This window comes from Crocodylus porosus, unplaced genomic scaffold, assembly GCF_001723895.1.
Source record: "Crocodylus porosus isolate Cpor-Errol unplaced genomic scaffold, CroPor_comp1, whole genome shotgun sequence".
Taxonomy (NCBI): Eukaryota; Metazoa; Chordata; order Crocodylia; family Crocodylidae; genus Crocodylus; species Crocodylus porosus.
In genome coordinates this window covers 39,637,774-39,665,007 of record NW_017728918.1, presented here as the reverse complement: position 1 = coordinate 39,665,007, position 27,234 = coordinate 39,637,774, and the positions used below count along the sequence as shown (strand labels likewise).

Sequence of the window (27,234 nt, the reverse complement as noted above, 5' to 3'; positions counted from 1 at the left end):
ACTTTGACAAACTGGACCAAAAGAAATCTCATGAGGTTCAACAAGGATTAGTATTAATGCACCCTCAGCAAGTTGGGAGATGACACCAATCTTGGGAGATTAGTACATATACTGGAGGTTAGGGCAAGGATTCACAGAGACTTTGACAAACTGGACCAAAAGAAATCTCATAAAGTTCAATAAGGACAAGCGTAAAATTTTCATTTAGGATGGACTAATCCCTTGCACAGCTACAGCCTGAGGACCGACTGGCTAAGCACCAGCTCTATAAAAAAGGACCGGGGGGTTACAGTGGAAAATAGCCTGGATATGAGTCAGGAGTGTGCCCTTGTTGCCAGGAAGGCTAACAGCATACTGGGCTCCATTAGTAAGGGCATTGCTAGCAGATCTAGGGAAATAATTATTCTGCTCTATTCTGGTATCAAGTTTTGGGGCTCCCACTACAGAAAGGATGGGGACAAGTTGGAGAGAGTACAGCAGAAAGCAACAAAAATAGTTCAGGGGCTGGGGCACAAGACTTATGAGGAGAGGTTGAGAGAATTTGGTTTATTTAGTTTGGAGAAGAGAAGACTGAGAGGCTATTTGATAGCAGTCTTCAACTTTCTGAAGGGTGGTTCCAAAGAGGATGGAGCTAGACTTTTCTCAGTGATAACAAGTGACAGAACAAGGAGAAGTTTAGGTTGAATATTAGGAAAAACTTTCTCACTAGGAGGGTTACCTAGAGAGGTGGCAGAATCTCCATCCTTCAAGGTTTTTAAAGCCCAGCTTGACAAAGCCCTGGCTGGAATACTTTAGTTGTGGAAGGTCCATCTTTGAGCAGGGCTTTGGACTAGATGACCTCCTGAGGTCCCTTCCAACCTTTTTTTCCCCATGATTATGATAATAGATTCTATGGTTATGTTCTGTTTTGATAATAGACAGTAAGAGGACATCCAGTGAGATTCAAAAACAATAAAAGGAAGTACAGTATTTTCTAATGTACACAAACACCTATGTATATGATATAACCCCTTTCCACATTATGAAATTGTGGTTGAAAATAATAACACAAATCTAATTGAATTCTTACTAGATTGTGTGCCACTTATTTGAATTGTTTTTGTTACTTAGCTTTCTAATTGTTACACTTTCATTTAAGCTTCCTTTCTGGGAACAAACACGCTTCTTCTAGACCAGCAAACATGGTACCTTTTCAGGAAATATGTAATTGACCTTTGGAAGTCATTGCTGTAACATATCATTGATGCCAAGATTAATGAAACCTACCTTTTGGTAATGAGGATAGCACTTAATCTCACTAACCTCATCAGCAGAAGCAAACTTCCTCAGGCCAGAACACACTGAATGGATCCAGACCATGCCATAACAAGGAATGCAAAACTTGCCAACACATCTCCACCACCCCCACAATTACTACACCTCACAACAGAGCCATAAGCTTCCCTGCATCTTACGGCTCCACCTCTAGAAATGTAATATACCTCATCCAATGCACCAAATGCCCTGATGGAAAATATGTAGGAGAGACCAAACAACAATTGTGCACCAGAATGCATGACACCAGAAATCCATCAAAGACAAGAATACACAATTACCTGTAGGGGTACACTTCTCACAAGAAAACCACTCTCTCTCCAATCTCTCAGTCCTAATCCTGAAAGAAAACTTACAAAACACTTTTCAGAGATGAGCCTATGAACTTCACTTCACCAGCCTCCTGGATATAACAAATCATGGACTAAATATAGACACTGTATTTATGACACATTATAACTTGCCTGACATCTGACTCCCCAGGTACCTCTACACTATTTAACTGCTACATTCATCCCCCTTCTCCCCCACACCCAGCCTGTCTCTCACCCACTGATTCCTCAGTTTACAGCTTCACTGACAGCCTGTCTTGCATGCAGACCAGCCTCTGGCTTCTTTTACTATTCATTCCATCCAGGAAGAGCACACACCAACTGGAGAGACTTTCTCAGCTTCGAAGGGTTTTTAATCTGAAAGCTTGCTAATTTTTTTTCCAACTATTTAAGTTGGTCTAATAAAAGATATCAGATTCACCCAAAGAACCTTGTCTGCCTATGTCCTTAGACCAATGGCTACAACATACACTTCTGATGTAAAATTCCTTTATATTTTTCATTCTCTGATTTATATATATTAACATTATTCAGGACAAAAAAAAAAGAAAAGAAAAGAAATACTATAATACTAGAATTTCCTGCAAAATGGAAATTCCATTTTCTCACCATCTCTATATAGATAAATTATGCTAATTAGTCAGTGTTTTGGTAGCCATATCAATTCTATTTAAAACCTCTGAAGTATTCTCAGATGACGAGAGATTAGAAATATTGGGATTGTTTACATGATAAAGGAGATGAATAGTAAGGGTAATATAGAAGTTGCATGATAATGAAGTGCCTAGAGAATGAAGATCAAGAAATTATGTTTGCCTTGTCTCCAAATACAAGAGCAAGGGAAGCATTCAGTAATATGCTTTGTGTGAAGAGTATTAAATGATGTTCACTTAAATGTATGGTCAAAGCACTTTTAAGCAACTGAAGTTTGATTGTTTTTTGTTTTGTGTAATTTTGTCTGTCCCCTGCTTTAAACGTGTAATTTCTTTTTATATAGGACAAACAATATATTTTAATATAGAAAGCCTATATTAATAAATGTCACTTTCTGTTGTCCTATGTTATACTATGTATGCTACAATTGTTTAAAACTACTTAACTGAACTTTTAAAAAGTGTACTACTTCATATGACCAACTTGCATTTGTTTACAGTCTATTCCATGTCCATACTTATGCCAAGATTCCCCATTGACTTTCAAAGAAGTTACCAAGAAAACCAGCCACTCTCTGTGTATGAGGAGTTTTAACACATTATTGCTGCTGGTAATCTTCTCTGCCTTTATCAGATGAAGCCATCGTTTAAAAAAATGTTGGAAACATGCATAAACCATACAGCAGTGAAGAAAAGTTATCTTTGTCAAGAATATGTTTCTAGATCACTATAAAGATAAATTTATTAAGCAAAAATGAGTATATGAGATTGCCCAATGTAATGACATTTTCTCTTTTTCTTTCTTATTAAGCTCTGTGTGGTGGTTATATTCATGGGAGCAGTGGAACCATTCTTTCTCCAGGTTTTCCTGATTTTTATCCAAACTCTCTTAACTGCACTTGGACTATTGAAGTATCACATGGCAAGGGTAAGAATGTAATGCAACTGCCAATCCACAGATAATATATATTTTAAATATGCTTCTGACAGAATTAAATATAAGTATTTTGTTAATCCTTGAAAGAAAAAAATAATAATTTAATTTTCTCAAACTATTACATTAAAATTTGGTTGTATATTAAGATTTGTGATAGGAGGTGGGCAGGAGGAAAATCCTTCCATAATGGCAGGCATGAAACAAACTACTTATACTGCTTTTGCAGATGTTTGTGGTCTTAAGAAGATAGTCCTGTATTTGGATGGGAGATATTTCCTTGTCTTAGTAAAATGGATGACAGACAGGAAAGAATATAATAATATCAGTGGTTGACTGTGAGCACAATTCATATCAATATATTTGACAGAAGGCTACCCAGTCATATATTCAGCTTAAGTTTGTTTATTTGCTGGCTTTGTACACCAGCTCTGATCAGTTTCTGAGGCCCCTGATAGATGTGCAAGTATAGGTACGAAGGAATTTGACACACAGTTATCATGTTCCCTAACATTCTACATGTTGTGGTGCAGGGGAGAGCCTGGGATGGTGATCTTAGGCTCCCCCTGCACTGGGAAGTAGTAATCTGTCAGCTGATGAGGCTTCCAGCCATGGGAGACCCACCATGTGCTCCTGCAGCTGGGAACCACATCAGCTGATCCAGACTACCAGCCATGGGCATATACCCTGTGGCTGGGAGCTGCAGCCTGGCCACACATTTGGTTAATGGCATGGTTAAGAGGCAGCCAGAATGCTCTTATAAATTTTTTTGTGTAATAACTTTGTGGCTTATTCCTTATTTTAATCACACCATTAATTACATTAACATTTGGCTTGGTCACAACTTAAACCTTGATTAGTTGGTTAAATAGCTAAGTGTGCCAGAGACTTAAATGTAACACTTGACATATACACCAATGTGTAGGGTTTTAGATGGCAGAGTCTTTAATCATTACTGTAAAAGGTAATACTTCTTCATGTGACCTACACCTTCATGTAACACCAGTACTGTGTCTTGTCATCAGTCAAATGTTGATAAACACCTAGGCAGATATAGCATTATGTTCATTGGGGAGTTTTGTGCCCATATGCATGCATTTGTGTTTTTATATATGTATAAAGGGCTTACTAATAAGGTTATTTTAGTGGGTACAAAACAGAGTACATATAGGCTAGGGACAGACATTCAAAAAGCCTGAGCCTAAATTAATTCAATCTTTGCAGGTTAATCTAACCTAGCTAGGCTGAACTGATTTATAACTGCACAGGCATCCCAGATATTCAGGCACATGCCTTCAATGGCTCAGGCTAGAAGCTAGGGGGTGCTACAGCAGCTCTCCAGTCTCTTCCACAGCACTGAGTTGAGGTGGAGGGGGGGAGAGGGGGCTGGTCAAACCCCGGAAGGATGCTCTAATTAGCCCAACAGGGAACTGATAACAGCGTTTATCACCCCCGACTCAGTGTTTATCGCCCTATTAAGAAAACAACAGAGGGACATTACCAGCTATTTGTTGATTCAGCCTGTTGATTCTACATGTTGATTCAGCAGGGACCAGAGCCAGCATGTGGTCTGCTAGCTAATACACAGACACCTCTCCACAAGGCAGAGGGGAGAGGGGAATTCCTGCTTAGCAGAGAGTGGTGATGGGGAGAGGGGGAGCAGCCCATAGTCTGTGCCAGAGCTGCAACCGGAGAGCATAGGGGAGGGGCCATCCCTGCTGTGGAGCAAATAGCCCCACCCAACCCAGAGAGCATGACAGAATACTGGGGGTGTCTTGTTTATCTTAAACCAGCAAGAGGTCTGGGACAGACATTGTATAAAATGGTTTGACCCAAATCAGTTAAGTCTGATACTACATTCAACCAGGTTTATCTCAAACCGGTTTCAGCAATTTTCAAACTGGTTTATGTGCACTGTTACAGGTTTAAACCAGTTTCTCATCACTTAAACTGGTTTATGTGTAATATCTGTCCCGGGCCATAAGCAATTAAGACCAAATCCAGTTTGGTGTTAAAGATCCTAAATTGGACTTAAATAGAATTTATGCTCCTAAATTCCAAGGAGTGATCTCACCCATGCCTCACAAGCCACAAACCCTAGAGACAGATCATTAGATATTTTGAAGAAAAGGCCATTCACTTACCTTTGGCCTAGTAAACCAGTGATTAAAATAGTCATTCAGGATAGAGGGGAATAGGGTTTCTAGCCTCCCTCATCTGAAATAAACCCGTATTTCTACTTTTCAGTTCTCAGTATCCTAATCACAAGGTAATCATGTATCTATGTCAGAAGCAGAACTGGGTAAAGTGTAGTAGTTTACATGAGCATAGGCTTCTGGGCTAAGTATAGACAGTCAAAAAGCCTGTGGCTGAATCGATTCCATCTTTGCAGTTTAGTCTAAGCTGCACAGCTTAAATTGAAACAGAAGCGACCTTTGATTCAGGCAATGCAGCCACATGCCTACAGTGGCTCAGGCCAGAAACCAGGGGATGCTAGAGCACAGCTCTCTGGTTATGTTCACTTCTTCTTCCTGCTGTCCCTGAGGTCTCTGGGATTTGCAGTGTAGAATTACAGCCGCAGGATTCTGCAGGGGTGTTCATCACTTCCTCTTCTTGCTTCCATCTGCCTCTGGGATTTGTAGTCCACAGTTGCAAACAGCAGTAAATTTAAGTGGGGGAAGGAGTATTTAACTCCCTTCTATGCTCCCAGGTCCCAGTAAGGATTTTCCTGGGTTACGGCAGTCCTCCCCCTCTACAAACTGAGCTGCATCCCCAACGGCCTTGTCCGCCAGCTCTCACTGCTCCAGCTAGGAAGCAGATGTGTGAAACCAGCCCTGCTCTCTGAAGCAGATAGCCCAGCCCAGGACTGGAAAGCAAGCTGGGATGCCAGAAGACTCTTATTTAACTTGAACAGTAAGGGGTCTGGGGCAGAAGTTTTATAAAGTGGTTTGACCCAAATCAGTTCAGTCTGATGCTACATTCAACCAGGTTTATCTTAAACCAGTTTCAGTCATTTTGCAACTGATTTATGTGTGCTGAGCTGCTGTTCTGTTACAGGTTTAAACCAGTTTTTTATCACTTAAACTGGTTTATGTGTAACTTCTGTGCTGCATTAGGCACTTAATCAAGAAAAGAGCAGGTGGTCAGAAATACTGTTGTGCTTATTATTTTCTTTTGGTTTTCTTTGGGTACCTCCTTGCTTTCCAAATAACCTTTTGTGGGTGCCTACTACATCCTGTTCTCTGAAAGAGCATATAGACACCTACACTTAGGGAAACTTAATGACTCTGCTGCTTAAGTCTTCCCTTTGACTGTACAAGGATCATAGCCACTTATATCTTTCCAGACTGAATTGTCTTCTTGGCCAAGGTTCCTGGATTTTAGGTCTGGGACATATGACTGTATGTGGGATGTCCACAAACTGGATTTGGCTTTTATACTTCAAGCACCAATCTAATATATGTACTGAAATAACTCACTGAAAGGATTTTTTTTCTACCACAGAATATAATGCATTCAGATAATATTTTAGACCTCAAAAAGTGATCAAGATGAATAATCGTGGTCTGTAATTGGTGACTGCTTAGAAAAAATAATGACGTGAATATATTCTAAACAGACAAGCAAGGAACACTCAATGTGTAGTTTGTATATGTACCCATACACGTGTGTGTGTGTGTGTGTGTGTGCACGCACGTGCGTGCATATACATGCACAGATATACACACAAACATGTATAGGTAAATATGTGCGTGGTGCTTTGAAATGGGTAATTTCCAAATTTTTGTACACTAAAATTTATTTAATATCTCTCCCAACAAGGCAGCTCACTGGGTCCATTAAAGTAAGCACAAAAAGGCCATTACATCTACAACAGTCTAAAAAATAAATACACTAGCTACAGATAGCTAATATTAAAAAAGAGAACAAAATATGAACAAGCAAGTCCACAAAAGATGGCTAGAATCAATTGTTTTCTTTTTTAATATTAGCTATTTGTACCTAGTGTATTTATTTTTTAGAGTGTTGTAGGTGTAGTGGTCCAAGAAATGTATGAGAGGGGAGGCCTTTTTTTTGTATTGACCTTATTAGACCAACTGCCTTGTTATAAAAGGGCAAAGACGATTGTGATGTTACTGTTAGACCTCGACTCCATGCAGCACCCAACAACTAGGGAGATGATAATCCAGTTGCTCAGGGATCCAGTTGCTCAGGGAGCAAGCAGGGAGTAAACACCAGCACACATTGCTTGCAACAGGTTTATTCAGCTTCAGACAGCTTTGGACTAGCTCCCAAAGAAGCTAGGGAGCTGCCACGAAGATTAGTTCTTTCCACATTTATATGCTTTGGTTCATGCTTGTTAACATTTACTCCACCTTTGCCCATCTCTCCTCCTAGTTCAAGCTCTGCCTCTGTTTACGGTTTACTTCATTAGCATGGAATAGCCTATGCATTTTATTCATTTACATACCTTTTTTCAATGAGTGCATACTCAAGACTATGAACCTGGTTTCTCTTGGTCAAATGTGGTTTCTTGCTGTTCTCAGCACCATCTCCAAGGTCCTGCTTCTGCTTTATCTCCTAACAATAGTCATTGGTTTGTATCCTGTCTCCTTTTTCCACAATGAATCATGTATCCTACACACTACCACATTGTTAGGAAACTGCTTGCCTAAGCATATTGCACTGTTACTTCTAATATATCATTCTGCTTTGTGGTCAGCAGCTTTGCTGAGACACAGAGTAAAGCGTTTATTCAGCTGCAAAACCAGTGCTCCCCAAGATCCAAATACTGTCACCCTAACAGTTACAAACTTAATAAACCTTGCATTGCATTTACAAACTTATAAAATGCTAATGAAGAAATAATTGTTTCAAAATACTCGTTGCAATGCAGATCCTGTAATAAAAGAATTCTGAAGTGACAGAACTTGTTCATTTTTTGGCTATTCGGGGCAAAAATGGAATGGCTGGCTGGCTGTAATACAGTAACAGCTCTGTTATCCGGCATCACCCAGGAATGCGGGGAACTGGATAACAAAATATGCCAGTTAATTGGGTGGCCTGAGCCGCCGCTTCTCCTGCTGCATCTGGGGTGTTCCTCGGCCCTTCTGATCACATCGCTGCACCTCATGCTACCTCAACCCGAGGGGGAGGCGGGCCCTGCACAGCCCTGCACAACCTGTTATGTCCCCAGGCCATGGGGGCTCAGCAGTGCAGGCTGCTTTGCCCTGGGCCATGGGGCCTCAGAGAAACTAGAAGTGCCACAGTCAGCAAGTTTGGTTTCACTTTATCTTACATGCTAGCATGCCAGTTAATTGAGCATACTGGCTTGTAAGATGCCGGTTAACAGAACTTTTACTGTATTGGAATATTATCAGTTATTGACAATGAGGGACTACCTTGGCAATTTGGTTGAAAGTTGTTGTGTGACTTGAAAATATAGTGATCTGTGTATAGTGTTCGTGGCAATTGCACTTCTCAGAAAAGAGTCATCAATTGCTAGTGATCCAAAAAATTACTCTGTCGGAATCTCTTTTCCTCTTCCAAACCCACCCCCAAAATTTAGGAGTGAGAGAATGGTCTCTGACCAGACACACAGGTTTTAAGACTTCTGTTTTGTTTTTGTTTTTAAAAATACTAGAAAATAAATTGTATGTGAGTTGGTAAAAACATTGGTTTAGTATCCTTTAAGTCCTCTAAACCAATGAGATGCCCAGAGTGGTCAGAAAGTTAGGTTGCTGATTGACAACTTCACCAGTCCTAAAATCATCCATTTACCTGTACAAAAGGATCATGTTTTATATGGGTCTGCTCATAACAAATGCATTCAGATTTATTATCTGTAGGCCTACTTATAATATATAGCATAAGTGTTTAGGAATACTCTGTGTAGGTGAAAGAATAATACCCTTTGTACTCCAAACAGATAAATAACAATTGATAATTGAGAGTATTGTATGCATTCATAATTAAGTCTCATGACTTCTCCGTGTGTCTCCAAATGAATTAAAGAATTACTTGTTTTTCTGTGACATATATTCCATTCCTATATCGCTTAAAATATTTTTAAAAATCTTTCTCTTTGGATATAGCATTAATCTTAGCCAATGATTACTTTCCACATTGCTTGATGATGTGTAGTCTGTATCACTTGTGTGTTTAAAGGGAAATAAAATTAGCTGGAGTAACTGCCTTGTATTGCAAGTCGAAATTCTTGCTTTTAACCCTCCCATGTCTTTTTATATATATATATATATTTAAGGAGTACAGCTCGCCTTTCATACATTTCATCTGGAGAGCTCTCATGACTATTTGCTCATCGCTGAGGATGGCAGCTTCACAGAACCAGTGGCAAGATTAACTGGCTTGGTCTTGCCCCCGACAATTAAAGCTGGCCTCTTTGGAAACTTCACTGCACAGCTTCGATTTATATCTGACTTCTCAATCTCTTATGAAGGCTTCAATATAACATTTGCAGGTAAATAGTTCAGATCTGATAAACTATTTGAAATTAATAGTTTCACTTTTACAGTAAATATTGTAACATATCGATAAGTACGAAAGAAGATACAACTATTTATAAAACCTGCTATCCAAACTAGAAAATGGATCAATGCATAAATGACTTGGGATGTGTAAAAGAGGCTAATGAAAAAAGAGACAAAGGCTACTTTATGTAAAAGAGGTTTTTAGAGAGGAGAGCTGCAATAGTGAAGAATTTGAATTATTAGAGCAAGAACTAGGGGTTTTTTGGACACATACAGCAAAATGGAGAGTACTCAAGAAAAAAGTGTAGATGAAGGGTGGTCTGGGAGACAACAAAAAAAAGAAGGCAGTAAAATGGTGGAGGAACAAAAAGTATTGAGGCAATAGCGATGAAGGCAACAGTCACCTGTCAAGTTATGGGACACTGGAAATTGATCTTAGGGGTAGAATTCTACCAACCTGTAACTATACCGACTCCTGCTTGAATCATATTTGCTTCCTGGGTGCTGTGTTTAAAAAAAATTGAATTTAATATTATACCTATAGAAACAATACATTATTTAATAATTGCATGTGCCAATCTTCACTTCTGGGACATACAAACTCTAAGAACTTCATGCTTTTTACTGTCTAGAAGGCATCAGCTTAGGTTGTACAAGTTTCCTTCTTGGGTATAACTCTTTTGTGAGACAGAAATATAAGGAACTACTGTGCAACATTTCTTATGTGTGTGTGTGTATGTGTGTGTGTGTATACACACATATATATTTCAGAAGTTGCAAGCCAGTAAGCTAAATGTCACTTCTGTGATTTTATAATATGATCAGAAGTACTTTCTTTTTCAGATATTGCCAAGTAAAATGCAGTGTCTGTATTTCTTGTTCAAAAAAGTTATAAGTTGCAGTGGTCACAATAGCTTTATTTGTCAGCTGAATGATTTTACCAATTGTCAGCACTTTGGAATAATCAAGTCAGATGCTAACAATAGTAAGAGACTGAAAATGTATGAAACTATATAATCACTGCTTTGTTTTCATTTCGTGGAAACTTACAGAACTAGTATCAGAGTTCAAACAAACTTGAAGATAAATGCACAATAAGATATATTTATCTTGGTGCATGAGGAAAAGTTCTTGGAGAACAAAATTAATTAAATATACTGTGGGTTTTTTTTCTTATGGCCCTTGCCATGTCTGCAGCTAGGTCAAAAATAGGTGGCCATATCATTATTATAACTGCATAAATATATTGAGGAACACTTTCATGAATATGTATCCTATAGCACAAATGATTAGGACTAGTGTGGGAATACTATTTTCTTACTTTCAGACAAGCAGAATGTATTTGTGCAAAGTAAGCTGTGAAAAGAGAACAATGAATTGAATATGAGACGATGCAGCATTTTCTTCAGCATCGTTGAAATCTGAACTGGCAGAAGCGATCATAATCTATAACACAAATAGAAAATGAAACATTAAGCATGCAAAAGAGTCACTTCTGCATTTTTGATCTATCATGTATAAGCTTTTTTCCTCTGTTCTACTTTTTAAGGGCAATTTTTGACTACAGAGTGACTGTACTGCTAAGTTTATTCTTCAGCTTCTCTGCAGTTGAAAAAATCCTGCAGGGGTTAGTTTGACTTCAGGTTAAGCTCAACTTTAAGAGCTTCTGATTTCAGTATGCCATAAGCAGAGACAACCTAAGCAAGGTGCAGGGCCCAGGGCAAATTAGCCTGTGTGGGGCTCCGTCCCTGGATGCAAGGAAGCCAGCGGTGGATTTGGCAGCAGGGGTAGGGGGCAATGCTGAATAGCCAAATGTGAAGCCAGTGGCAGCATGGAATCACTACAGCCACTCTGCCCAGCTCCACGGGGCCCCGCAAAGTGCAGGGGCTGGGGCGGTCACCCCGATTTGCCCCCCTGTAAGGACAGCCCTGGCCATAAGTTGCACATGTAAATAAACTAATATATGTTATATAGACAGATAATAAAAGCTACGTACAGACATGAAAAAAAAATTGGAGCCTTACTTTTAGCTTTGCGCACCCCCACACCAAGTACAGCACATGACCAGAAGAGGCACTGTATTAGTTTGACACAGTTTGCCCAATGTCTGCATAGATTGAGCACTTCAGTAGGCCCTGATGAAGTGCCCAATCTATACAGATGCCAGGGAACTAAGTCAAACTATCATGCTTCCTCTTCTGGTAAAGCACGATGGTCTCCCCCCGGCCCCATATATGTCAGCAGCCAACAGTATGGGTATTTTAGTTATACTATTGTTAAGGACAGATCCGGAGACTGTTTGGTGACACCTCCTTTTGGCTCTGTGTAGGATGCCCACAGGTGCCATCCCAGTATACCCATCTTACTAGCACTCCCTATTCTCTCCCTTTTTTTGTATTCTTTCCTGCCATGTCTTGATGTAATAACTAAAGAGGGTAGGCTGCCCAGAGAGCAATGATGGCTTTGGAGAAGTGGCCCCTTACCTGATCTGTGGCTTCCCCGGACTCATCTCATTTATACTCTGACTGAACCTTCTAGCTTTGGGCCCACAGTTCACAGTCACATATTTCTGACTCAGTTTTGGCTGCACCCTTGCAATCTCAGGTTCTAGGCCTCATGGTACTCACACACAGGCAGCTTGGGCCACAGGTCCTGTCTCTCCTGTTATGGTCCTGCCTTACCATCCTGGGCAGGTCTCAGGCTCAGACCATACCCCAGTCTTTATCCTTTACCTCTCAATTGAGTCTGAAGATTGACGTGTCCCCAATTATCCCTTTCAGTGGCCTCTGCCTCCACTACAGTCACAATCCAGTCCTCCAAGGAAAATGAAAACTCCAAAGCCATGCACTGATCCAGCTCAAAGAAATGTCCTGAGTGACATGTTCCAAGTAACAGAAAAACAAAAAAAGCTTGGGGTACTTAGCTTCCTTCCAGTGTAGGTCATTAGGTTTCCTTCACCTGGGCTGTCCTTCTGAGTCCTCTTTTCATAGTCTGGGGTTTGGCCCCTGCATCCCTCCTTCAGGAATCTGTCCCCAGCAGCTACTATGGCCAGACTGACCTCTCCCAGTTGGAGGCTTAAGCTTATAAAGGGCATTCTGAGTCAGGTGATCCTTCATTTCTGCCCCTTGGGTCATCAGGCAGGGACTGCACCTGGACCCAGGAGGCATTTTGTTTCAGTCTTCTCTGCCTGTGGGTTTGCCTGTAGCAACACAAACAAGGTGTAATTAAAGGAATGGGAGGTAGGGGGCAAGGCTGGGGGAGGGAGGTGGAATCAGGGATATTAGAAATCAGGAAAAGGGACACCACATGTGGACATGTGAACCAGCAGTAAAAGATGAAGGAGAAGAAGAAGGGTGTGGGATCAGACACCTCTAGATCCCTTTCCACTCTAGTAATGGGGTAGGGGCCATATTACATGGTGCCATACAAGGGTCTGCATAGAGTCTTCGTGGGAGTTCCTGCTTTCACATCACATTGAAGCTCAGAGCTGAGTGCTGCTGCCTCTGGCCTTTCCTTCCCCCCCTGCTAAATTCAGTGGAGAGGAGAAAGCAAGGGAATGGTGAACAACAGTAGTATTCACTCTTTGAACTCTGGGGCCAAGTGAAAGCAGGGGCTCTGGGTAGATCTTGCCCTGATCAACTGGTGAGCTCAGAGCTGGCTTCTTACAGGGGCCAGATACAGACATTACACTTATACCGGTATAAGTGATCAGAAACAGTTCTACATCCAAAACTTGACAGAAGTTCAGCACACATAGACTGCTTTAAATATTGTGCAACCCAGTCTAAGATAGACCTGGATCGATATAGTGTCAGATTTAAGTGATTTATGTTAGACCAGTCTGTTGAACCTCTGTACCAGATCCCCTCCTGACTCAAGTTATGTTGCTTTCCCTCTGACATCCCAGCCTACTTTGTGACTCCCCTGTAACCTCCCCTGGAACTCGGGTCAAGCTCAGCTGCTCCCACCAAATGCTTAGTCGGCCCTGCCCCCAGGCTGTCACAGACCTGAGTCTACATAGTGGCTGATGCTTCAGAGGGGATGTGGGGTAGAGGGAGGGTTGCCTGACTCCGATCTTGCTCCCTGGAGCTGTGCCAGCTCAAGGAGATAAGGTGGTTCTTGGGTGGGCTCCTACACACTCACCCAGGGACCTCCATGTCTCCACAAGCTGGCACAACCTCAGAGAGCAGGACCAGGCAGTCTTGTATCCACTGTGTGCCAGTAGCTGTCATACTTGTGGCTGAAACTGCCAGGGGGGACAGAGGAGGGCTTCCAAGCTCCAAAAAGCATGGGGGTCCCTGGGTGGGCTTCCACACACCTAGTCAGGAACCTCCACCCATACCTTCACAAGCTGGAACAGCCCCAGCTAGCTATCAGGCTGTCAGGTAGCAGGATCAGGCCATTAGGCATGGCCAAGCAGGGTTGCTTCTGCTGCGTGCCAGCAGCTGTCATGCCTGTGGCTGATGCTGCTGAGGGAGGTGGGGGGAGGGATGCTGTACCATGCCTGGCAACCTATGAACAGTGGCCCGGCCTAAGGAGTTGACAGGGAGGTATATAAGAGTGTCCCCAACCTGCTGGTCTCTCCCAGTACAAGTAGCCTGCTTGCCCCAGACCCACCAAAGGGCAAATGTGTGTTCTGTTTGCGACAGATCTAACTTAGGGCTCTTAGTATACAGTGCATAACTAACTCACTTTTGCCTCGGGCATTTTGAATGTCTGTACTTGGTCAGAACGGTCTGGCAGGAACCTGTGCTAATCAGGCACAGAGGTCAGAGCTTATTGCACATGTTCAGCGCAGACAAAGTTTGGGGGACTACACCCCTTTGGCCTACTGACTATTGCACATGTAAATCATAGGTGTAAAATATACTCTAATTTTTATAAAGAGCAGAGAAAGAGATTATGTTCATGAAGATAAGCATCTATTTTGTTTATACATATGTATAGCATATTGACTCAAAACTAAGATGGAGTTTTTTCCATTCAACATGGAAAAAAAAGAAAATTCATCTTAGATTTGCATATAACCCAGATAAGGCAGCTGTTGCTGCTCTGGCTCTGACTCCAGCCCCAGCCTGTGGGAGACTGTACAGTGCAGACTGGGGGAAGCTCAGGGGAGATTGCACAGTGCAGTAGGAAAGCATGGGGGAGATCATGAAGTACAGGGTGGGGAATGCAGGTGGATCACACAGTGCAAAGTGGGGATTGTTTGGTGTTCAGCCTGGGGGAGCATACAGGAACTGCAACAGCTCCAGCTCTGGCCCCAGTCTTGAGCCAGGCTTGGATCTGCTGCTACTGCCTCTGCCTGGCTGGGGCTTTTGGCACTGTGTGCTTTGGGCCTCAGGCTGAATTCAGAGCCAGAACTGCTGAATTGGGTAATGTGGGGGGAGGGCACTGAGGGGGTCAAATGACTGGGGCTCAGGCATAGGGAGAAGGGGAGAAAGTGCCTGAAAGCAGGCATGGGGCTCAAATAGAAGAGGAAGGCAGGCACTGTGGGGTGGAGGGGGCGACAGGAGAGACAGGTGCTAGCAGTGCAGGAACAAGCAGGGGCAAGTGGCATGAGGAAGATGGGAGTAGGGGGGGAAAGGGGCATGATATCTGACATCCTCCCTTGCTGCTTCCTTACTTGCAGATTGTTCCCATGCCACTGCAGCAGTTGGGGGGGGCAACAAATTGAAAACCACCCTCCGATTATTAGATTCTGTCTATGGAAAATAATAACACATTTATAATTTTCCAGGGAAAATTGTAGATAGAACCTAATGCCTGGGGGGCAGAGAGAGGGGAGTGGAGGGTGGAGGGGGTCAATTTGACTTTGGAGTTGTGTTGGATTCGGGCAGATATGGTATTCCCCACTATTTTCATCTCTTAGTGCTATTCACTTGCTAAGTAAAATACATTCTTTCTTGTCTTTAAAATAAATGTGTACTTCATTTGAAACTAAATATATATACATTAATTCCTAAGAGATAAGGCAATGGGGAATTATATTTATATCTCTTCTCTGATAGTCAAAATTCTCATCCAGCTAGTTGGAATTACTCCCTAAAGGAACAATAATGGGATACTCTCCTAAAGGAAAAGCTAAAGCCCTATAGTTTAAGACATTTAAAAATAAACTAAAGATGAAGAACCAAATAGTTGTCTTAACACAAACATCTCAACCAGAAAATATCAATTCTTAGCTTTTACTTGTTTCCTTGTTTACTACTGAAAAATAACAAAGCAGTTCTTTCTTCAAGACCACAGCAGGCCAGAAAGCTTTTAGCACAATGGCTTTGCATTTTAAACCTGTGGGTTTATCTTGTAAAACATGTGCTGGTGTTGATGCACTTAAGGACATGTCTACACACGATGCTACATTGCTATAGCCATGCGCTACAGTGACGTAGCATCCATGGGTGTCTATGCATGACCAGCAGCTACTTTACCATAGCAGCGCACTCCCCATTATAGCATGCTGCTACAAAGAAGTAGCTGCTAAAACTAGCTGTGCATCATGTGCACTGTGCAGCACGGGCAGTTAACTGCTCCGCATTTTAGTACTTACTTTAAAAGATCTCACAGCACCCCAGGGTGCTGCAGCAGTCTGGTTGAGAGTCACTGATGTTAGGGCTTGAACGTATAAGCAAGTTACCAATGAGGTAAAGGAAGATGAAGGATGGGGTTTTACAGCAGCTGTTGTAACTGACCCTGTGCACATAGTTATCCCATGGTTAATGAAAGCTAAGCTGTCATAGTTTGTTCTTTTTTTATTCATGGTTAAGTTATAGCAGACTAGCTTATATTTACCTCAGAGTAAGTATGTATACATAGGCAGTTACCAAAGGACAACTAAAACATTGGAAAGCCCCATTCCTTTGTCCCATGGTTACTTGTTTGTGTGACCATGCTTAGTTAAACAACTTATTTATGCTCTCCAAAAATGTAGGAGTAAGATATGATTCATTCAGATTAAATGACAAGTCTTTTAAAATGAGTAAGTACTTGAAGTATATAATGTAAATCTAACTGTGGGACTGATTACAAAAATATATGAATAAGGAAATAGATTTTGAAAGAAGATTATATTCATAAGTAACAAGCATTTCCTTGGCAGTTATAGTAGTGTGAATCATATATAAACCATTGCTCATCACAATTTAAGCTAACATTTATTCTCGGATCTAGATAAGGATTGTGTCAGATTAATAATAACTAAGGCACCTAAGTAAAATGTAGTTCTCCCCAAATTCCTGCACAGTGCTGCTCATCCCTGGAAGTGTCAGGAATCTATAGCCATAGATATAGGCCTGCAAAGTTCCCTCTATGCCTAAAAGTCTGCTGCAGGGTATTCCTAGAGGTGCCTTAATATTGAAAGTGCTGTGGATCTAATCCTGGGCCTTATCTAGTGGGCATCTCTGAGAAGTGCCAGATAAGACACTCCACAAAACACAACCACTGACATAGTTGGTGGTGGCCTTCTATCTAATAGCTCAGGGGTTAGAATTCTCACTCAGGAAGGTAGAAATTTAGGTTCAATTTTACCCCATCTGAGGGGATTTGTAACTTCAATTCTCATCTTCCAGGTAAATGTTCAATCCAGAAATCCAGGCAATAGAGTATCTTATGAGGGGGTATTTTGGGATGGGGAAAGAAAAAGTAACTAATCATCAGGCCAGAGAAACCATAAAAGTGATTCCATGGCATACTGCATATGGTACTCATCTGGGAAAAGTTTGGGTTCATATTCTAATTAATAACTCACAATTTTCTATTAAGAATTCATCAGAGGAGAGGTTAGATCCAAGTCATTTCCTACCCATGTGAGTGAGAAAGGATTATGAAACCACAATAGTTGGTACCCTAGAGAAGAGTGACACTTAAGACACAGGCATCTCTTTAGTAATTCTTCCTTGCTAAAATAAGTATCTCTTCACTTGGTGTTTTGGCCTTTTCGAATCCCGCTCTAAGGTGTCCACAGTGTTCTGTTATTTATACAGGGGACCCTAACTCAGGGTTGAGGATGCAACTATGTAGCAAGATACCTAGGAGTTAAATATTATAATGCTCAGCATTGTGACACCAGAATCTTGTCATGGATCTAGCCTAAGGCCAATAGCACTTTTTTCTCAGGATCATGCTCAACAGTTTGCAGGTCTAAGTCCTTAACCTTAGGACAGAGATATTGGCCCTCATCAGTCTTCACCAGCAAAAAGCCTTAACATTAGCATAGTTGGATGCACAATGCTTGCCAGAGTGTGCATCAGCATGGGGGCATGGTTGCTATTCCACCCAGCACCTATGTTCTGTTTGTCTTGTAATCAAATGATGCCTGCTGGCCTCATCTTCATGACAATTTGCAGCCAGTCCAGCATCATGAAAGCCCTATATATGCATTAAAGTCATCCTCATATTCCTGCATATTTTATGCTCTCCTCCCTTAGGCTGAAGCCAAGTATATCAGACACTATTCTATTTTTTATTCTTTAAACACCTTGTGTATTTATAACTTACTACTATAAAACAAATTGGGTTTCCTAGATTAATGCATTCTAAAGAATAAGCTTGAATCCATACATCTAACAAGTATTTTCTCTTTTCTATTTCTGATGTTAATTATTCTAATATTTATACCATGGCTTCTTCCATCCAAACAAAAGGTAATATAGGTCAATACCTACTTTTCTTTACTGTTTAGATGGAAATGTTAGTTGTCACCTACCATATTAACATCTATTTTCTATACCACTTTTTAGCATGCCACAAATATTAAGCAAAATAAATAAATTAATTTATATTATTTCTCAGACACACACCTTCCAAATATATCTTGGAAAACAAAATGAAATGGAAGAACAATTAATCTTTTTTTTTATACTTCCCTGTGTTTTCTATAAATGTCAAGTGGGTATACCTTATTGCTTTTTTAATACATGTGGTGAAAATAAGAGGTTTGTATTTTATATAAACCAATCTGATATCTTTTAATGTTATTTGAAATTAAATGGATTATAATTTAAAGCCTACTTTTAAATTTGTTATTTCTTGTCATTAAAATGACAGTTTGTTCTTAGTAGTTGGTAAAATACTGATAAAGGATGATCTTCATATTATATGATTTGGGTTTTTTTGCTTTTCCATTTCAGTTTTGTATATTACATCTTTGTTAGCTGTCATAGTTTGTATGTTTTTGTCTTTTCAACTGTATAAAATATTATAAAAGAAAGTAAAAAGAGACTATATTTTCAAATATTTCAAAATTAAATCTATCTTCTTGATAATTGACTTGTAAGAAGAAAAATAAACAATCACTCTCTTAAGTGGATTAAAAAAAGAATTCCTACTTTCTAACAACTGCAGACACAACAACTAAGAGCTATATATTGTCCTTGATCCATTGATGCCATTCCTTTTGATAGCATTGAAATTAAAGGCTGCACAATACTAAATTATGTGTCTGTACATGCAGTAAAACAGCTACTTTCACTTAAAGTTCAATTATAGACTTACCCAGGAATCTGTTTTTAAAGTTTTTGAAATTAAGAAAATAAATGTAATAATGTACATGTAAGTTATCCTTATCATTGTGCGTATTGAAAGAATCAAACAATATTTAAAGTAAAGGCCAGAATTGAGGAAGATGTTTTCATATTGATGTATACAAATCTCATACATACCCACTGCATATTTTTTAAGATACAAGAGGCTTGTTGCATTTATTTATATGTTCTATTTTCTTCTCTGCAGAATATGACCTGGAACCATGTGATGACCCTGGTGTTCCTGCTTTCAGCAGGCGAATTGGCTTTCGCTTTGGTGTTGGAGACTCCTTGACATTTTCTTGTTTTCCTGGATATCGTTTAGAAGGTGCTAATAAACTTACCTGCCTGGGTGGTGGTCGTCGTGTTTGGAGTGCACCTCTGCCAAGGTGTGTGGGTAGGTGGTCACATGCTTTCATTTCATTCATCAAATCGTTAATACCACATGACAAATGTCAGAACAGTGGGCAGAGAACAAAGTGCTAGTGCTGAGGGACTAATTGCCAAGCTTTATTTGCTCAGGGGTCAGACAGCTATAATTTTAAATAGTGCTTCATTACTGTAGTTATAAAGAAAAGTAGAAAACAAAAGCAAATAAGGATGCTTTAAATTAACATATGGATGGAACAATATTTATCAATCGAAATTGTAGTAGATGATAAGTTTGGAAGGTGTGTGAAGATAAAATGAAAAGGGTGGTATTTGAACTAGAAATATGTGGTTATTTTAAAAGCAAGCAAACACAGATATTTGCCCATTATCTTCCAGAATAAACAGCTATTCTCCAGATCTTTGTTTTGAAAAGTGGTTTGGTTTTGTTTTTAATAAATTCTGCACATTGGCTATTGAATTAATTTTTCAATAACTGTTCTTCCTGTGCTTGCAATTTAAAAATTACAGGCTTCTTTTAAGAGCTGTAATAAAGCTAATGTGGGTTTTTTGAGATACTGAAAACAGAGCTTTCAAACTTTACAAATAGTATATATGACTTGTGGTAGTGTTTTTTGTCATGTTTGATAACTTGGATTGCATATACACCGTAAGGCACTAGCATATGAAACTATCAATTGCTATTAATATAATGCTCCTGAAATAGCAAATACCTTCAGTTACATCTGAGTGGTTTCTTTGAAGAGGGTTTCTGTTTATTTTGGGATTCTTTTATTAGGGATAAACATATCCTTTTAATGGTATATTAAAAATATCCATCAACATAAAACAGTAACATCTCCTTTATGAAAGAACACACCCAGGGTATAGAAAGAGAGCATGTTTACACTGGTGTTAAAAAAGAAATGAATGATGACCTACATCCTATAACTTTCCCCATTATTTTGCATACCAAAAGGAACTGTGTTTAATACTGGTATACTGTGTCATCAGCTTATCCCATGGTAGCCTTTCCTCAAGACAATCAGTCTCTTGTATCCAGGCAGTGATATAGGATTTACAGTTCACAACTGCCCTAGTAGAACTGCTCGTCTGTCTAATTGACAGAAATTAAACCGATCAATTCTGGAGCAGAAATTGGTATGCAAAATTAAGGTAAGTAATACAGGTATAAATCTCTTAGGTGTCTGGGTTTTCAAGGGGAAATATTAAACCTAAAGTTTGTCATGATTAAAAGGGGAGATATTGATGAATTGCCTTCTGAATGGTAAGGAATTAGTGGCAGTGTAGAAACAGCCTTAGAGTCACATGGAACTTATGGCTGTGTGGAAACTTTGAGTACTAAGACTCCACCCTTCCTAGGCAACATGATTACATTGAGGGTGACCATGCACAGTGTTAAAGAGTGCAGATGACTTTAAGCATGTGTACAAATGTTCACCACAACCAGTCTGTGGTCAGTGATCACTCGGTGTACTTTGGTGGCTTACTTTAAGCTTTGTGATCATAGATCAGAAGTGGCATGTGCAGATGTTTGCTGGTGCCTGTAGCTGTACTGAGAACTCAGTGTAAAGAAACTTAGAATGGGAGGAGGGGTGGGTGGGATTGTGGGAGCTAACAGACCCAGAGGGGTTTGGCAGGTTCAAGTCCCAAAAGTGTGTGTGTGTGGGGGGGGTTCTGTATCTGGGGATGGCAGGTCAGGGGACTAAAAATGGCCCAGTCAGGTGGGGCAGGGCGTAGAAAGAGCACAGCCCTGACGTGAGTGGCCAGCCCTTCCCAACCTTAGGGCTGCACTCTGAATGTCTGTAGACATTTTCCTGATTGGGTTAATCCATTCCTAATCTAAAATAGTTAATTTACTTAAGTGAAGTAATTTAGATTGGGTCAGCCATTTTTGGCTCAGTTGAAACACCCTGGATGTCTTAACAGAATGGCATTTAGATTGACTGATTGATTGATTAGATCAATTGATTTAGGTTGATCTAAATGTAACTTCTGCATGTACCCTAATAAGGCATTCACACCCTCCTTAATATATTATTTATTTTAAAGATCAGGAAATTATCCATTAGCAGATTGCCACCATATCTCTTTCAGATTGGCATCATGAGCTGAAAATTATTTCTTGATTTTTCTCTTAACAGAGACATGACTTCATTAGTTTGATACTACTAAGACTATTAATACATTATATTTTCCATTAGCTCTATCAAAATATTATTTAGGCTGTATCCAATAGGGCTGTGAGAAGCTTTGGTCCCTGATTCGAGTTGGCACAGATTTGGCCTGATTCAGTCACCAAATCTCCAAATCCGAATGAAATCAGAGGATCCTTTAATCTCTCCAAATCAATTTGGAGGCTAGATGTACACCTTGCTGGGGTCATTTGACCCCAGTACTCTTTCCTGCCATGGCAGGGGGTTGGACTAGATGATCTACTCAGGTCCCTTCTGACCCTAGAAACTATGAAACTATGAAATTTGGAACCCTCCCAATCAATTTGGAGAGAGTCGGACAGATTAAGCAATTCAGATGTAGGTACAGCTTTAAATGTTTTTTCTACATACTTCTAGGTAGCAGGGGCTCTGAATGCTGCAGTGCTGGGGCAGATGCACTGTCCCACAGAAGCATGTGGGGCTCTGCAGTGTGCTCAGCAGCAGATCTGGGAGTGGACCAGAAGCACTGCTGGTCCACTTCCTGGTCCACTGGGGAGCGTGCAGGGGGTTCCCCCTGTTGCCCCCCTGGCTTGGCGACTGGTGCCTCCTGGGTCTGGAGGTGGCATTGGGAGTCCTTCTGTGGCCGACTGATGAGCTGGGTGGCTGCGGGGGGCGGGGCCCAGCACACTTCCTAGTAGACCCGGAAGTGAACTGGAAGTACTTCCAGTCAAGTTCCATGTTCTCTGCTGAGCACACTGGAGAACCCCCCTTGCTCTGATGGGATGCTCCATCTGCCCCAGCACCACAGTGGTCATGAGCTGTGCTGCTACCTCAAGGTATATAGAAAAAAACATTTAAAGCTGTGCCTGTGTCTGAATCACTGATTCGCCAAGTCAGCATCAAATCTTTGGATTCAAAGATTGAAACTGAATCAGGGAGAGGGATCCAAACCAATGGATCAAATCACTGTCCCTGATTTGTGCTGAATCTTTATCGAATAGCTCCCACACAGCCCTAATATCCAAATGCAGTTATAATGGAATATACAATTGTTGCTATCTTGTTGTGTTTCTTTTATGATTACTTTGAAATAACTAATTGAAGTAATTATTCTAATTCAGTTAAACTATTTTTTCACTTCAATATAGAAAAAAATTGGTAGGAAAATTAAGATTGTACTATATGATTATATTCTGCGTGTGAGTGTGTGTATGTATGTATGTATGAATGCATGATTGTATTGTATGAGAAAAAGTATATTTGTATTAATATAAAATAAACATAATTTTCTTTCCACAATTCATATTTAATTAATATACTTCTATTTCTAAGAGTAGGGTACACAGTTCTAAAGTCCATCTTGGAATAAAGTATATAGTTTAATACTACAGAACAGAAGATTTTGTTGGAAAGCAGTACCTTAGTATAGGACTTGATCAGGACATGTAGGCAAATGAACAAGAGACACAGGAAAAGATTTAATTGGGAAGCTGCACCTTTACTAATATAACATTTAAAGTCTGCAGATTTCCCTAAACTGGCCTTATAAACCATGACTGTTCAGGAGGTAATGGGTTTCTTTGCTAATTCTTAAACTGTCATCAGGCATTTTCTCACAGCTGGTGAGTCCGTGGATTACAGCTGGTGCAGAGTGTAACTCCAGGAACACATATTACACAGAAAAAAGTATTCATAAAAGAATGTTCAATAAAAAATTGTACAAAATTGTATGAATTGCCCTCATTTTATCCTTGTCAATTTGACTAACTCTTAACTGGTAAAGCAAACTGCTTACTAGAAGTGAATCTATTACTTACCTCAAATAGTGATTGCTTCTTATATTAGGGGGCAATAAAATAACCTCAATGGGGTGGATACTCTGTTCAAAATTTTAATTTTCATGTCTGTTACTGTGTCTAAAATAATTTGTTAGTTCGTGTATACGTGTGGTTTCTGGAATCAGCACTTGCACCTATTCAGTTTCTCATTAGAGAAGGATTTGGTCACTGATAGCTACTCCTTTTCTGCTAAGCTCTGTACTCTCCTGGGCTAGGGACAGAAATTATACATAAATTGGTATAAGTGATCAGAAGTCTCTTTAAATCTGTAACAGAACAGAATTTCAGTGCACATAGACCACTTTCAAAATGCCCCAAACCAGTTTAAGATAGACCTGGATGACTTGTCTATCAAACTTTTGTCCCAGACCTCCTCCTGACTCATGTTAACTCTTACTCCCTCAGCAACCCAGGATGCTTTGCACATCCCCTCCCCATACAGGGCAGCCCACTGAAATACAACTCACACTCCACTGCTCAAGCCTACTGCTGGTTTCCCTGCTGTATTATTTTTTCCTGCTGGACTCCCACAAATATGATCCTTCATAATCTTTTCAAAGACCTTTCCAAGGATGGAGGTGAGACTGACTGGCCTATAATTACTCAGATCCTCCTTCCTCCCCTTCTTGAAAATAGGGACCACATTGCCCTTTTCCAGAACCTGACCAAGCAACGTGAGTTCTCCAACAGCCATGTCAGTGGTTCTGCTATGAGGCTCCACTGGCTCTGGGACACTACTGCACTCCCCCACATCACCTCAGAGAGTGAGGAGGCATGTAGCATCAGAGCTGGGGAGTGGAGCAGTGTCCCAGAGCTGGCAGAGCCTAACTGGGGCAGGTAGTGGTTCCTCCTTGAGGTGAGGCAAGGCAGGGATAGAGGCTAGGTTAGGGGACTTGTGTGGGTTCCATCAGCTCCTGGTCCTGATGAGAGGGAGTGGAGCACTTCCCTGAAGCAGAGAGGCTGTGCCAGGCTCCAGCTCCAGCCACTGCCCCCCCAGCTCCAGCCCCTGGCCTCTGGCCCCCAGCCTCAGACTCCAGCCACTGGCCCCATGTCCCCTGGCTCCAGGCCCTGGCCCCTGGCTTCCGGCTCCAGCCTCCAAAAGTTTCCAGAACCAGGATTAGAACTGGTAGACTAGAGAGAACCTGGTTGAGGAACTGAGGCTTGAGGTAACTTAAGGTCAAGTTACCCCAGGGTTACTCAGGGTCACCTGGTGCCAGGGTGGACACAAGGGAAATATCGCAGTGGCAAAGAGAAAACAGTCAGGAGACAGAGGCAAAAAGCTGGGGGATCAGGGGAAAAGGCAGTGGGAACAAGGCAATAACAGTGGCAGAGATCAGGAAAACAGGCAGCGGGGATGAGACAACAGCAGTGGCAGAGATCTGGGGAAAAGGCAGTGGGGATGAGACAGTGGCAAAGAAATAGGGGTTTGCAGGCAGAGAGGAGATCAGGATGGCTGGAGCCACAGGATTATGGGACAGGTATTGGAGGTGGCAGTGAACCAGAAGCAGGAGAGGGAGAAATGAGACAGAAGTTAGAGGAGCGAGAAGCAGAGATTGGAGCAGGGCTGAAACAGTATCATAGCTAAACCCAACTCAGGGGTCGAAATAACAGTTTTATTAAATGAACACTATATTGTACAGCTTGGTTCCTACACACACTCACGCAAGCACTCCTACACACACACAGACACAGACACAAACAAACACTCACAATGGCAGAAGGAGAAAGAAACTCAGTGGGAGGTTTGGAGTCCAGGTAGGGAAGAGAAACAGAGTCTAAGTCCTTGTTTGAAGAGAGGGTGGGGGGTGATAGCTACCTATCCAGGCTGGAAAGGGGTCTTCGTCCAGCAGGTGTTGTCCAGAGGGGGGTTACCAGCAGGGGCTCTGGGTGGATAGGTGGTGTGGCATGGTGCTGGTCCAGATAAAGAGGGTGTCCCAAGAAGTCAATCTTCACTACCCCTTTTTATGGGGCAGACTACCTCTGATCTCCTATGGGGTGGGCATGTCCAGGCAATGTCAATCCTGTTCCAGAGGCTTCCAGGTGCTCTTACTGAGCATGTGCAGCCTTGGCAGAATGGTTGGTTGCCTCATCTTTTGTTTCTTGAATGCTGAGGGTGGTTCCAATGGCTGGGTCCTTGGTTTTGATGGTTTGGTCATTCAGAAAGAGCTATTTTTAGACATACTCCCATTGTCTCTCAAGCAGCCTCATTCATCCCCACTCATTCAGGAACCAAGTTATATAGGAGGGGTATGTGTGAGTCATAGATTACATAACAGGGCATGGGGACAAGATGGGGACTTGACAAACAAAATAGAAACTTGACATGCCTTACATATGTAGGCCTAAATCATATAATATCAGTAAAACAGTAATATAGAACAGTAAAAATCAATATAAACATAATAATTATACAATATAACAGAGAAAAAAACAAAACAAATACAACTTGCTACCAAAATAAAATGCTGAAGCTTATGCTATGTCTTAGCGCACTTATACTTATCTATAGGGAATAGAGAGAGAGAGAGAAAGTCAGAAATGGTTGGTGAAGGGGAGGAAATGCATTTTTAAATAAAAACAAGAAAAAAAAAACTGGGGGTTTTGCTACACCTGTGTTTTCACTGGGTTGGGCCATAGTATGAGGTTAGGCCAATTAGTGCCTTGCTTGGGCATTTTTGGAGATGGTCAAAACCAGTTTTAGGCTGTTATGCACAGGTCAAAAGCATAGATTAAATGTTTTGTTTCCAAATTGATTGTTTATATAACTAATAATATAACCAATATATTTGATACACACACACACATAACTCTATATAACTCTAAATAACTCTTTCTGTCTCTGTCTGTCTGTCTCTGTCTCTCTCTCCCTCTCTATACATATAGTTGATGTTCTATAATGTCATTGTATAGATGTTATATATCAGCAGTGCAAGTATGGCTTCCTTGGGGGAAGCCATTAATCTGTCACCTCCATCTGCTTTGCTTCCCATCCAGTTTGACAAAATGTCCATTTTTGAGCAGGGTTCATATCAGTTCTTTAAGGTGCAGATCTTTGTCATTTCCAGGGTCTTGTGAAAGAGTTGGTGGTTAACTGTATCATAGACAGCTATTAGGTCAACAAACACAGCTTCACTGATTTGGCCTCTTCCAAAATCATCCTCAATATATTGAGTTAGATTGAGCAGCTGGGTCATTGTTGATTTTTCCCAGGTGAAAGCCACCTTGTTCAAGGATGAGCTGTTTATCCATACATAGGGCAGGCCTGTTCAATATCAGTCATTTATATAATTTGTACGTAGCAGAGAAGCCTGAAGCTCTTTGGGTCAGATTAATCTTTCCCAGGCTCTAGAAATGCCAGTACCTGAGTTCAGTCTTTCAGTGTATTAATACCAGTATTCATTTCCACCATTAAGAAGGACCTTGTAAAATACAGGTCTTTATAGTGCTTGTAACTATCCAGTTTTTGGTGTCAGGGTGGATTGTTTTTGGCCATTATTCCTTGTTATGCCAGGGGGTGCTAGGGGAAACAAGGTCTCTCCCAAACCCTTCTGGTCCCCCCTAGTGAGTTTATAGACGGTCACCAGGTCCCCCCTCAGCCTTCTTTT

General features: G+C 41.0%; 1 protein-coding gene across 1 annotated transcript in view; it reads left to right on the top strand.

The window, feature by feature from the left end:
• CSMD1 (CUB and Sushi multiple domains 1) overlaps nucleotides 1-27,234 on the top strand; it is a 1,867,828-nt gene that overhangs the window by 1,350,619 nt on the left and 489,975 nt on the right. Inside the window, exons 19-21 of the mRNA XM_019538151.1 lie at nucleotides 3,111-3,227; nucleotides 9,499-9,714; nucleotides 19,454-19,642. Coding sequence (XP_019393696.1) covers nucleotides 3,111-3,227; nucleotides 9,499-9,714; nucleotides 19,454-19,642 — 522 coding nt within the window. The remainder of the gene's footprint in view (nucleotides 1-3,110; nucleotides 3,228-9,498; nucleotides 9,715-19,453; nucleotides 19,643-27,234) is intronic.